Source organism: Folsomia candida, unplaced genomic scaffold (assembly GCF_002217175.1).
Source record: "Folsomia candida strain VU population unplaced genomic scaffold, ASM221717v1 Fcan01_Sc017, whole genome shotgun sequence".
In the NCBI taxonomy this organism is placed as follows: domain Eukaryota; kingdom Metazoa; phylum Arthropoda; class Collembola; order Entomobryomorpha; family Isotomidae; genus Folsomia; species Folsomia candida.
Window position 1 is genome coordinate 3,139,870 of NW_019091209.1, and position 13,353 is coordinate 3,153,222.

Sequence of the window (13,353 nt, forward strand, 5' to 3'; positions counted from 1 at the left end):
CACGACCACCAAAACCGCAGAAGCACACTCGATAATAATGCCGACCAACCAAGGAGATCGCCTAATACCCTCGAGACCCAATAATATAAATGCTCCGCAAAGTAACATGGATCAAATAAATACATACTTATATAAAATGAGCTTGGTCGTGGTGGTGGTGGTGGTGAAAGAAGAATTTCTCTCTCCGCAAAAGACGCAGCTTATTTGAAGAAAGTGCTTTTCTCTCTCTTAATAAAACTTGTTCATCCTTTTTTTGCCAACCATGCAGGAATTGCCACACATGCCATGGCACACATCCACGAGCTGCTTAGCGTCCTCCAGGTTGCTCTTTTCAGTCTTTTTTCTTCTTCTGCTTTCCCTTCGTCTTCTTCTTCTTCTTGAGGGAAAGGAGAGAGAGAGAGAGTGGGTGCCTGGTATGGAATGAGTGAAAGGAAATGAAGACATGCCCCGGGGTGGGTGAAAATAAAACAATTGTAAAAGGTTACATGCACCGAGGAGTTGGTGGGCTATAGCGTAATCTCTCTCTCTGGCTGGCTGGGTAGGTTATGCCTGTCACAAGATACTTTCTCTCTGTGATGTGGACCCCGTATGTATGTATGCTAAGTACATGTTAAATGGGCTCAATGAGAGAGATAAGAGCTTGTTGCGATGTATTGCAATGTGAATCTCGTACATATCTGGGTTGTTGGTAGGTATGGATATGTATGTGGGCTGCTCTTTTCTATGTATGTACTCGGCTTTCTCCCTCTTAATACTTTCTCTCCCTGCATGAAATTCTTACTTTGATTGCCACCACGGCCACGTCTGCTGCTGCTGCTGGTTGTGGTGGTGGTGGGATGTATGTGGGGACGGCTCAAGGTCCATCAGACCACCAACCCGACCTGATTAGGAGAAGAACATTCTTAAATTATCCTGATTTCCACATCCAATCTCGACCCATTCCATTCTTCTTCGCCCACTTTTATAATATCCAATTCAACAACTACGCCACATTTTGAGAGAGATACATATGTACATAAGTAAGATGAGGAGGATAGATCTTTTCCTTATGCGGGCAGGCAGGCTCGCTTGTCCGAAAAGAGGAGATGAAATTCCAGCATCATCCCACGTTCTTAGCTTTCGAGTTGAAGGGAGGCTTAGGATTTTGTTACAGATTTCGGCCCAAATTCTCTTACCGTGTTGTGTTCACTATTATGTAGATATTATTGGATGCATACGATTTCCGCTGTCATTATTTTCTTGATAGCAATAATAATACGCAGAAAAGGGAGGTAAGAAAATAACAACTTTCTCTCGGTCCGTAATGAAAAGCAAATATGTTTCGTTGGTGGAGAAGATTCGTTCAGTTCTTGGTTGGTGTAAGTGGTGTGCATGCATGCAGACAGATTTTCGTCTTCTGGGAAACATTTCATTTCCCCTTCATGCACAATTATGCAAAGTATACGTACACATTTTAAACGCGTTTGGAGCACTAATGTCCGTGTTTTTCTCTTTCTCGCCGCCGCCACGGCGAGTATACGACCGCCTACTGTTTTCTAATTATGGCATGTTTTGCAATTCTGGTTTGCCTATTTCCCGTCGGTGGTGGCTTTTATATGTATGCCTGGATTGACAATTTTGTTACAAAGTTGGCAGCATATCATAGAAATTCATAACGTTTCCTTTTTTCATTTCATAAGTTCGATTACATTTTATTAGAAATATCTCGTCGTCTTTTTCGAATCCAAAATGTGTGACACTTTTAAATAATAATACTTTGATGGCATCGTGAATGATACAACAATTACCAATTTCTGTAGTAAATAGTAGCAGTATAGAAATTTGAATCATGAGACACACAGACGCTTAAATTACATTCATTATAAATATTACTTATTATAATTAAGCTAATAGGACTAAATAATAATTATTGAATGACGTTTATATTGTCATCTCATGATAGACAATCCGTAAGTATGCATATAAATAACAATTATTTATTTAAAATCAACTAAATAAATTACGCCGTTGTGATTATTCTTATACTAAAATGACAAACTAAAGCTATATATAAACGAAAATAAAGAGTGTAATAAAAGAATAATTAATTAATCCCTGAATCATTTCAACAAGAACGACGACTACAAAGACGACAAATTATTATTATTATCAGCAGCAGTAGCATCATTATGCACTCTATAAGGCGAATTTTGGACAAATAAAAATGAGATCATAAAAACCCACGCGTAATATGTACTCGACTCCATAATAATCATTCGTAGTAAGTGTGTGCATGTAGCGTCAGTCAAAAAAGCTACCTTACTTCCTTCTTTGACGATAAATAAACTTGTATAATGAATTGTTATGTCTCCTCAGTTCATTTCAAGAAGAATAAATAAGAAAAACCAAACAAATCAACAGGACCTCCATATTTCCTGGTGGTGACTAAAAATAATTATTCTCAAGGAATAATTATTCTCTATTAAATTGACTCTAATTATTTCATGTAGAGGTCTGCTGAAACACTATTTTTGAGATAAAATTATATCCAAATTTGCTGATCCAGATTTGATCTACCCAAAATTTTCAGGAATCAGTACATTTACAAGTGGCAATCCGGTTCACGTCTAGTTAGAAAATTCTACAATGCTTTTAAAATAACGAAAACCAACACCTGAGAATACATGTAAATTTTTCGCCTAAAAACTGTGCCTATCTGTTCTCGTTATCTTTTTTGGTAGTCTGTAATTATCCAAAATTCTAAATTCTGATTAATAAAAAACTCTTCATTCTTATATCCCCTTAACAATTAATTATTCAGTCACCAACTACTGACTCTCACTAACTATATCTAGCTGACAGCAGAAAACATTATGACATTTAATGTTGATGTTTGTGCTTCTCATTTCCGGCAATATGTATGTATGTGTGTATCGGTGGATTATAAAATATAAATAAAATTAATTATTGGTATTCTTGACATCGGTTTTGTTACAAGTTGGCATTCTTACACTTCATATTCATCAACCATAAAGTAGTGTAGTAGAAGGTCATGCAGTCTTGACTTGTGATGGGGGTTATTAAGTAAATGCAAAAACGTGATAAAGTATAAATTAGTATACCCACCCATAATCTGATTATGGGTGGGCCTATTTTATACTGAGTCTGCGATAATCGCTGCCAGGCTGGCTGCTAGGGGGAGGTAAACGAAGAAAAAGAGTTGGTTTTTGTTTTGCAACATTTTAAAGGGCAAAACATGGAAAATTATTGTTGTTGAGAAGCTGGCGTTGGAATCACTGGACCCTCACCATTAACACTAATAATTTCCGACTGATTGCTAATATCAGAGGAACTTGGGATCTCTGTAGAAATCATGGGATTACTCTGCGAGGAACTAGTAACAGATCTCATCATATACTCGGTAATAACTACTGTGACGTTGTTCACCGTTACAGGTTGACGAACTACTTGGCTTCTATCAATGTTTTTCAGTCTCGGACGTCTATAAAATAAGCATAAAAATAATTAGTCACTAACAAACAATCTTGAAACTGTACCCTGAAGTTGACACTTACATATTGCGAATTTTCTTCTTGGAAACCTTTCCATCAGGATGAATTACAGATAAGTTGTGTAACTTTCTCTCTTTGCTATCTTCTCTGCGAGGTTTAGGAGGAGGAGGTGGTATTGTTTGAGCAACTTGCTGAGCTACGAGTTGAGGATTTAATCTAGGTTTCCTGAAATTATTAAAAACACCAAAAATAGATTACAATCAATAACAGTAACTTAACATAAGTATTTGGACGTAGAAATTAATATATGATTCAATTTCTCACCTAGTCGATGTCCCTTTACGGACATCACACATGGAACACTGTAAGGAAAAGACATCTCATTAAATTCAGGAAATATAAGCCATTACACGTACGAAAATAATTAATCACTCATGTAACCTGATTAACATGAAGAAATAAATGACAAAACTAAAGGTATTTTAATCAGAAAAATACCGAGCAAAACACTAATTGTGTTCTTCTTTTCGGTTTTTTTGCATAAAAATAATTTTAATGTCATAAAAAATAATTAAATATCTCACCTTAAAGGCTTCAGCAGTGTTACGAAACGTGCAAACGCTGCAATCCCAAAAGTTTTCTTCGAGTACTTTGGATTGACGCTTTTGTCGCCTAATTAAAAGAAAAATCAATTCTCAATAAACAATATAAACAAAATCTTTATCTTAATGTTTAAAACCCCACTTACTTTTGTGCCTGTTTCTTACTATCCATATTAAGGACCGGGTTGGTTGGACAAACAACAGGTTTAAATTTCGAAAAGGATATCAGTCCGTATTATCTTATACAGCAGGTGATGATAATACCATCGTGATAATCGTTGTGTTTGTTCTTCGTTAACAGTCTCAATTCCAAATAATGTCTGAAACAGGAATTATTTCATTCAATTAAAATGTTAGTAAATAAAATCACATTTAGAACCACACAATTCAAAACAAAAAGCGAAACCGAATAGAAAGTAAAGATCGTCGTTTATAGCATAATAAACATTATTATTATAGTACTTGACCTCAATTATGATTAATCAAAGACTTTTTTATTCAAAGTTAAGTAAAGTTTTGTATGATTATACCTCCTCCCAAATTTGGTTCGGCAACATCATTCTCCATTTTAATGGACTCCCTTCTTCTGTACGATTTCTTACTTAATTCTTACTAAATTATTGAACTATCTTCGTATCCCTAATTGCTCTAAACTTTTAAACTTCTATATTAAACTTGTCCTTAGAAATATTGTCCATTTCTTTCGGATACCCAACATTTGTACACGCCTTAAACAGTTGATATCTTTCTAGAGCCTAATTACTACAATTTTTAACGAATCTCAGATAAGGTGGTACTTTAACAGCTATAAAATTAAGTTTAAAGTTTAATTTATTGTACAAGTGCGTTGTGAAGTTTACACAATAAGTTGTATGCAGTGCGGCCTGAGCAAGTATAGTCAGTCAGTCAACCCTTCTAGCCCAACAACGCCCGATTTAGTCTGCTGCCTCCAGTAGCACCTTGAATGACCGGTTATCATTGATAATCCCAATGAAATTTGAGACTCTTTAAAAAAATGAAACTGATTTTTGAACTAATAATAAGGCTTTTTTAAAGGGAGACGTGGAGGCAAACGTAAATAGGGCAGCGAATATAGAGTCAGTTTCATATTCAAAATGTGTGTGTAAGTTACACAGTGTAACACTTTCACGAAGAGAAGGAAAGTTGTTGCGTAACAAAAACATAGATTTTGTTTGTATACCTGTGCCATATGTTGACAGAATTGTCCTAAATACGGAAATAAGTGTATTTTGATAAGTGGGATTAAGTATCTTGGAAGGGGCGAGTTTTACAGTTCATGGTTGGCGATGTGATCTCGATTAAAGGAATGAATAAGGATCATAATATTAGATCAAGTAAATGGTAAGGGAGTTCTGTTTTTAAAGATTAATTAATAATTAACAGATTTCATTTTTTCGGATTTTGTTAATTTTATGCGACAGAGAGAACATTCTTTTTAAGATAGATTATTGCAATTCCGGTTGATTTTAAAAATTTTGTATGTAACGAATGAAATTTCTTACTGAGCAGGTGAGGACTGGTCGAGATTCGAGATGAGATGATGATACCCCATTAAGAACGACAAAATCTAATTGGAATCTTCATGCAGAACACAAGGCACACACCGGGACCTGGTAATAATGTCGTCGTCCTTGGAACGACGTCAAAAACTAGCAGAGGAAAGAATAAGCGATCTTCGTTAATTGCTCCACAACAAGATTCAAGTTCAAGTGATACTGGTGGTGGTAGTGGGAGGAGGAGGAAGAGTGTTCCGAGCGAATGGGAGCATAATATTGGGTGCAACATTCGTGTCGATGCACGACATCATCAAAAATTGGACATCACAATGCCTGAAATTCATCACGCCAACTCTTCCTCGATGCCAGTTCCTCTCAACACCATTATGAAGGGTTGGGATAATGTTCCGAAGTTGTATCAGTACAAGCCTTCCCAATTGCAGGTTGTATATCATCGAAGGACGGGTGAGAACGAGGTAGGCGACCCTGTTCCGCCTGAACCCACAAAACCACCGCCTGAATGCAGATGTGATCCTATGCAATTAAAGGTACTACAAGATTAACGATATGAATAGTATAATAGTCTGCTGATACCCCTTCAATTGTTTAATTATTGTATTAATTAATTACTAGGCATTAGGATTGCAACCCCGTGTATCATCTTCGCCATCATCGTACATGGATTCCCCTAGTACTTCATCGTTACCATACAATGATATTCCATTTCAAGACTTTGATCCGATCCCAAACGGTACTGAAGACCATCTTTACGAGATGCCTGAACCAGTCATCCCTGAGGACTACATCCATTATTTCACCGATACGTCAGAATCAGTTCAAGACGATCCGTGGTATATATCTTCCAGAAACGAAATGCAGCAGCAAGAGCAGCTTATCGCCGACGCACGTTCAACGCATTCAATGCTTACAAGAACTGTCGAAAGCCAAACAGAAACTAATCCTACGAATATTTCTTGTCAGACAGAAATCTATGGTAAGCCAGCCCAATGTCAGACAGATAAAGACTCATCTCGAAACCAAACTATGTCCTCCTCCGGCAGCAGAAAGTCCACTTTCACCACGTCCAGTAGCCAAACTCATAATATGCCTTCTGGTGCCATGATAATGAAAGAAAGTGATATAAACCATCGGCAGCCAAAGTATCAAACTACTACTGCTACTAGTCAAACTGAACCATTGAAATTGATATCTAGTCAGTCAATTAGTATTTCGACCCAAATCTACCAAGATGATTTCGAAAGTGAAGAAATACAAAATAAAACAACCAGCATTACTAACAAGAGTATTATTAACCAGTGCACAGGAACAGAAACAATTAACTTTAAGGAAGTCTCAGTTCAAGTAGACCAAGTTCTGGAACGGGTAGTGCTTGAAGATTGTGGTAGTCAAACGGAAATTGACATTGAAACTCCAAAGATTTGCCTTGAATGTGATTTTAAGCAGCTTCAAATGGAAGAACTTGAAGAAAACATGGCCGAACTGCAGGAACGCTTTAAAACTATGGAAAAGAACCAAAAAGAAAAGGAACTATTAGTTCAAGATAAAACTCAATGGAAAGATTCAAGTACAAATACTGACGAAGAGATAATAGCGTCATTACCAACACCTATTCCAGAAGAAGACGAAACCTTATCAAACCTTAAAGTTGATGATCATAATGATACCAAATATCTTAAACTAGAACAAGAAAATGAACAACTCAAGCTTACAATTGAAACACTGAAAATAAAACTGAATACGTTTCATAACGGTTTTAAAAGTTTGCGCACGGCAATTGACAAACCAGTAAGTAGGTTTATTATTTAAATGTAATAAAATTACCCGTCTTGCAACTTATTATATATGTAAAAATATTACTTTATTTCAGTCTTTATGTTCACAGTTAATTTGTATCTTTCACATTTAGATTGTCGTTGATAACACCAACGTAACAGAAGAAACTATACAAGAAGTCTTGAACAAGGCAGAGGATTTTATTACAAATTGTTCAAACTCTCAATCCCGTGCTAAAAAAATAAATGACCATCTCACCGTTTTAAATACTTGCGTCTCCGTTGCAAACGGAGTTTTGAACGAAACTCCGACCACTATTGCCTCTACTAAGCCATATTAATACATGCACGTAACTTAATTTACCGATAATTTAACATAATATTGACCAGATCATGATTGTTTTTTTTAACTTATTATAGATACTAATAATAGAGTGACGTTTCTTTCAACCAGTCTGCCGTCACCGCAACGGCACGCAACTTTTCGTATTCATCTTTATATTCCTCGTCACTATCTTCAAAGTGCCTTCTTTTCAGTACTGGCTTCTTCTGTTTCTTTGGAGAACCTTCAGAACCCTGCATAATGTCTTGTGAAGAGATCCTTTTCAGAGATGAACTGAGCAAAAAAATTCCATCTTCATCACAATCCACATGATCCTGATGACTGGGTTCACTATTCTCAACAACGACTTCTAGCCTTCTATTTTTACGAAACAAAGTATTTAAATACATATTATTATAGAAATATTATATATAAAATGTTAACTTTTTTTATTTTAACGAATTTATCAATATATACACTTATATATTCACTTACGTTTCCAAAGCTATGGACAATTTCTTTGCGATGAAGTTTTGCGTCTCGGGAGTAACATCGAGCGAATATGGCTTCGGAAACGATGCCTCAGTAAAAAATATCTTGTTCACGATTGACTCACACGTTAATGGCGATGATGATGAAAACAATTGTGGTACTTTTCCATCAACATCCGCAGGATTAGAAATTAAGGTTTTCGAGCTTGTCGGCTCGCTACTCTTCTTATCTATAATCAACAAAATACCTTAACAAATCATACCATTGTTGCAAAACAAATAAGAATATTTACATTCCCACACCTTCCTTAATCTTGCTTTCTAACTTCAGATGAAACACAGGATCAATTGCAGCTTTCAATTTTGCTCGTTCTTCTTCTTCTTCCGAACTTGATGATGCCATTGTTCTCGCTTGTAGAATTTGGCATCCGGATAACTCTCTCTCGATTCTCTGAAAAACAAATGTAATCTTACATATAATCATGTTATCACAATTATATGACCTCAAGACATAGGAAAATAGAGAGAAAAAATCACAAAAATATGTCAACAATTTCACCTTTCAGTTTCCACCTTAAAAGTCGCCGATAAAAAGCCGGTAACCGAAGCTGTCTAAGCTTAAATGTCCGTAGGATAAAAAAAACTGTTAAAATTCAAAACCTTATTTCTATTTGAAACCGACGACGAACTGACCGACAAAGAAAGACCGACCCGCAAACTGAACTTGCTCTGAGAAATCAGCCGAGTGGAGTGCAATATTCGCTCCCGCGGATGGAAAGTGGTTTCTTCTTTTTGCTTGGGGAGAGATCACAAAATCCATTTTTTTGGCGGACGGTGAGTTGCTTTGGCTACGTGCCGAGTGAATGCTCACTCTGGCTACGACGTGTTCTTGTGGGAATATCGAATATGGTGAAATATGTGATGTGCAGATTGGCAGAAGTGAAAAATTCAGTTTTTTGACAGTTATCTTGTCCACAATTAATTTCCTGGTCTACAATTAGATTCGTATTCTTGTCCAAAATTGTAGTTTGGAAGAAGGGGTGGTGCTCGAGAGGGTAGGACATTTGAGTAGGTGAGCAGATTGGGAAAGAATTTTAATTTTGCACTGACGGACAACAGCCGCCCGGTTGGAGTTGGATTGAATTAATATTTTGATTTTTTTGTGTAGTTTGGTAAAATCAAGGGAAAGGTGCCACTAGGAAATTTCAAAGATGATTCTTAAGGATTTGGCGTGGGTTGTTGTGTTGTTGGTCACCTTGTCTTTCTCGACTGTCACGTCCCTCTACTTCCACATTGCAGAGACGGAAAGGAAATGTTTCATTGAGGAAATTCCGGACGATACTACGGTTATCGGTTTGTTACGCTCATTTAATAAGTTTAAATGTTGTGGAATTAATTAATTAACGGATGGATGATGTTATTTTGGTTGGTAGGTATCTACAAAGTTGAGTTGTTTGACCCTCGAACCAATGGATTCATGCCTTCTAGTCCTGGAATTGGGATGCACGTCGAGGTGAGAGATCCTGATGACAAGACTGTATTGTCCAAGGTGTACAGTTCCGAAGGCCGATTTACCTTTACATCCCATACTCCTGGAGAACATGTCATATGTCTTCATTCTAATTCGACGAAATGGTTTGCTGGATCCCAACTTGTAAGCAAAACTTTTGTATTTGATAATAAATTACAAGAGTAGCTAATTACATTAAATAATACTCACTAATTTGTAATGTAGAGAGTGCATTTGGACATTCAAGTTGGAGAACATGCCGTTGATTACGCAAATGTGGCTCAAAAGGAAAAATTGACGGAATTGCAGCTCCGCGTTCGTCAATTATTGGATCAAGTAGAACAGATTTCTAAGGAGCAAAATTATCAACGGGTATACAATAACAGCTCTTCTTTCAATTTAAAAAATAATGAAAAGCATAATGTACATTTCTCTAATGTTCTCTCTCTCATCTTGCAGTACCGAGAAGAGAGATTTCGACAAACGAGTGAAAGCACGAATCAACGCGTCCTATGGTGGTCTTTAATTCAAACTGCGGTCTTACTTTTAATGGGTTACTGGCAAATGAGGCATCTCAAGTCTTTCTTTGAAGCTAAAAAATTGGTATAACTTGTTTGCATTTTTTAACGACAAGTCCAATAAATTATCAAGAGAATAATAATTCAACACCGGGAGAATGAGTATTCTGCGAAAAAGTATCCAACAGCATCATCGCGATTTATAAAAAACAACATATTATGGTACTATATATTTCAGTAACGTCTGCTAGCATTTAATTTTAAAAATTATGTATGAATAAATATGTAGCGTCTATTGTAATCGATCTGTATTGTAACTTAATTTATATACAAAACTAAAATTCTTTGTACCAAATTTCAAGTGTAACCAAAAACAATATTAAAGATGTACCATCGTTAAACAACCATATGTGCTTATACCTCATAACCACCACTATTTTTTCAAACAGTGTCTAAGAAATCTTCTCGATTTGTGCAACTTCCTGATGAGACGAGGATGATCGCAATTATAACCTTTGCATATACTTAATGGTCTGGTCATTTTACACATATTGACATCACAATTATTATTACGATGTGTCACTCATCAGCTAAATATACAAACATTCATGTCAACTACCAGAGTTCACTGACATATAATGTCGTAATGATAAGTTCCTGCTGCTTCTGGCCGAGTGAGAGTAAATTCTCTACTCTACTTTGACTGGATGAAGGAATTTAGTTGGCCAAGAAAAAAAACAGATAAGTTGACTCATTGGTTCCGCACTACTTTGATATTTGCACACACATACTGACTGCATCCATGTGCTGAGGAGGAAGATAAATGTTGTTCTTGTTCTCGTCGTCTCATTGAGAGGACACGCTCTCTGGAAGAATAGAACGCGCTTATCATCGTCATCCACTCACTCGCGACTATCGCGAACAAACTAGTACTACTTGTCCATCAAACCAGCACGACCATTTCCAGTCCAAACCACCTCCAAGAAGTGAAAGACCTCTCGTTGCTTGATCCTTCAAAATGGCAAAGTTTACTTCGCTAACTATTCTTATTTCTTGTTTTCTCATCCTTGCCACGATAGCAGGGTCGAGTTATGCGGAGTCCACGCAACAATCCCCCAGTGGTGGCGGTGCTGGCGAGAATCGGGCCTCCAAAGTGAGGACAAAGTTGTCCGCGGCTGCGAGGAAGAAGAAAGTGGGAGGAGTTGTCAGAGCTAAAGTTGAACCAGTTGTGACCACTCTCGCCCCCACCACGACGGCGGAAGATAACCCAAGCGAGTTATCTGTCCCGACAACGGTGGGGTCAGCCGAGTCAATTACTGTGGAAGGTGGTGATCATACTACAAACACACTTCCGGAAGTCACTACTACCACGAGGGCTCCAAAAGTTGTGAAGAAAGTGTCCAGAAATAACAACTCCCCGACACAGCCAGGCTCCATTCCGCAAGCATGTGGCGAATGTTTTCAAGAGGATTGCAACATTATAAAGGACACGAATTGTCCGAATGGATTGGTACAAGATAACAACTAATTCCATAAAAATGGTGTGATTTTTTCTAAAAAGTATAATAAAACTTTTATTCCAGGTGTTGGATCAGTGTTCTTGCTGCTTCGTTTGTGGTGCTTTGGAAGGAAATCGTTGTTTCAATGCGTCCCTAAACTTGCCGTATAATCCAGACGTCGGAATCTGTGGGGGTCATTTGGACTGCTTGCTTCGCAGTGATCTGGATCCAACGGTATTACCAGTAGTTGGGGCTGGTTGAGAAAATGAGACGTCTCAATTTCCCCAATCGTTTAACACTCTTTTCTTATATACAGGAGCCTAGAGAAGCCTTATGTGAGTGTCGGGATAAGCGAATTGTTTGCGGAAATGACCACCAAACTTATCTCAGTGAGTGCAAACTTCGAGAAGCGGCACATACCAAGGTAGGGCTTTTGGTGGCCAGTTGGAGTCCGTGCGTCTCAGGTACGTAACATACGACTTATGCCAAATTCTGGATGATAATTTCATACCAATGTTTGGCTAAACTATATTTCAGCCCCGGTAATAACGACCCCTGTGGAAAATGCTACGGTCACCATTGGAGAAGATGTTTCCCTCAGTTGTGAAGTGAGGTCTTATCCAGGTACTTTGTCCCCTCGCAGTCTTCTTGCCTATTTATCCGGAATTATATCAAAAAGTTGTTCTCCTTTAGCGTCAGTCCTTCACTGGGAATTTGTGGCTGAAGGTTCTTCATCCCCAATTCCATTAGTGCTTCCAGGTACACATAAATAATCAATTCACCTTAAAATCATTAAATATTCATCTAACCACTCGTCTTAATTTAATAAATAGGAGACGATTCCGGAATTGTCATCGTGGTCCGAGGTGGTCCAGAGCAAATTATGACGACGAGTTGGTACGTAATATTTGCTACTTTTCCTCAAATATTTATCTTAATTTGTCCCATTTCTTCGGTAGGATCCAAATCATCGCCGTCAACCCAAAACGGCAAGGAACTTATTACTGTGTCGCAAAAAATACGGAAGGCACGACCCAAACCTCTGCTCAAGTTCAAGTTTACAAAAGTGTCGATGATGACTAGACACGCTCACGATCAATCGCAGTGCAACGTGTCAATCATCAATCACTAAATAGCTCGTCAAACATTTTAGCATGATACATATCCCTAAGACATATACTAAACCTGTAATTTTTACATGTATCCAAACACTAGAAGAGCACGACCCATGAGCGTGTTTTGTCTCTCTCTATCTGATTCCCGAAATAAAAGAACCGTTCTAACCCACAGAATAAATAATATGAGTGAAATTTAATAAGTATTTTTCCTACAACGATTTCTTTTTGGGATAAAAACAAATGCAATGCACTTAAACAATTCTTTGGGCGAGTGGAAAAATTCTGGTCACCTTTCCTCAGTGGGTGACTAGTTATTTATGTGTACAAGAAAAAGGAAAGAAAGAAAGAACACGAGGCACAAAGAACATGCGAGCGAGGGTGGTGGTCCGTCGTCGTAGTGGAAAATAACAATAAAGGGACAATAAGGAGATTATTATGAAAAGGTCTAATTTCTTGGAGGGCAGATTAGACTGACCATCCATCCATCCATCC

At 37.5% G+C, this 13,353-nt stretch overlaps 5 protein-coding genes across 5 annotated transcripts; 3 read left to right on the top strand and 2 right to left on the bottom strand.

Annotated features, from left to right (window-relative positions):
• Positions 1-1,662: 1,662 nt before the first annotated feature.
• On the bottom strand, positions 1,663-4,960 carry LOC110856685 (RING1 and YY1-binding protein). The gene is made up of 6 exons (XM_022105186.2): positions 4,624-4,960; positions 4,240-4,413; positions 4,076-4,163; positions 3,816-3,853; positions 3,555-3,716; positions 1,663-3,481 (listed from the first exon to the last, which is right to left on the bottom strand). The coding sequence occupies exons 2-6, from the start codon at positions 4,263-4,265 to the stop codon at positions 3,244-3,246; spliced, it is 552 nt and encodes a 183-aa protein (XP_021960878.1). The 5' UTR covers positions 4,266-4,413; positions 4,624-4,960; the 3' UTR covers positions 1,663-3,243.
• A 62-nt stretch (positions 4,961-5,022) lies between these two features.
• On the top strand, positions 5,023-8,026 carry LOC110856683. Its single transcript, XM_022105182.2, has 5 exons — positions 5,023-5,455; positions 5,624-6,158; positions 6,244-7,416; positions 7,538-7,749; positions 7,824-8,026. Exons 2-4 carry the CDS (start codon positions 5,697-5,699, stop codon positions 7,742-7,744), a joined length of 1,842 nt encoding a protein of 613 aa, XP_021960874.1. The 5' UTR covers positions 5,023-5,455; positions 5,624-5,696; the 3' UTR covers positions 7,745-7,749; positions 7,824-8,026.
• Positions 7,478-8,954, bottom strand: LOC110856684. The gene is made up of 4 exons (XM_022105184.2): positions 8,776-8,954; positions 8,520-8,667; positions 8,221-8,446; positions 7,478-8,103 (listed from the first exon to the last, which is right to left on the bottom strand). The coding sequence occupies exons 2-4, from the start codon at positions 8,617-8,619 to the stop codon at positions 7,827-7,829; spliced, it is 603 nt and encodes a 200-aa protein (XP_021960876.1). The 5' UTR covers positions 8,620-8,667; positions 8,776-8,954; the 3' UTR covers positions 7,478-7,826.
• A 158-nt stretch (positions 8,955-9,112) lies between these two features.
• Positions 9,113-10,651, top strand: LOC110856724 (transmembrane emp24 domain-containing protein eca). Its single transcript, XM_022105250.2, has 5 exons — positions 9,113-9,288; positions 9,385-9,569; positions 9,650-9,870; positions 9,952-10,098; positions 10,186-10,651. Exons 2-5 carry the CDS (start codon positions 9,428-9,430, stop codon positions 10,333-10,335), a joined length of 660 nt encoding a protein of 219 aa, XP_021960942.1. The 5' UTR covers positions 9,113-9,288; positions 9,385-9,427; the 3' UTR covers positions 10,336-10,651.
• A 391-nt stretch (positions 10,652-11,042) lies between these two features.
• LOC110856811 (insulin-like growth factor-binding protein-related protein 1) lies at positions 11,043-13,058 on the top strand. The gene is made up of 7 exons (XM_022105366.2): positions 11,043-11,754; positions 11,828-11,977; positions 12,060-12,207; positions 12,281-12,367; positions 12,437-12,502; positions 12,577-12,640; positions 12,703-13,058. The coding sequence occupies exons 1-7, from the start codon at positions 11,263-11,265 to the stop codon at positions 12,824-12,826; spliced, it is 1,131 nt and encodes a 376-aa protein (XP_021961058.1). The 5' UTR covers positions 11,043-11,262; the 3' UTR covers positions 12,827-13,058.
• Positions 13,059-13,353: the final 295 nt, after the last annotated feature.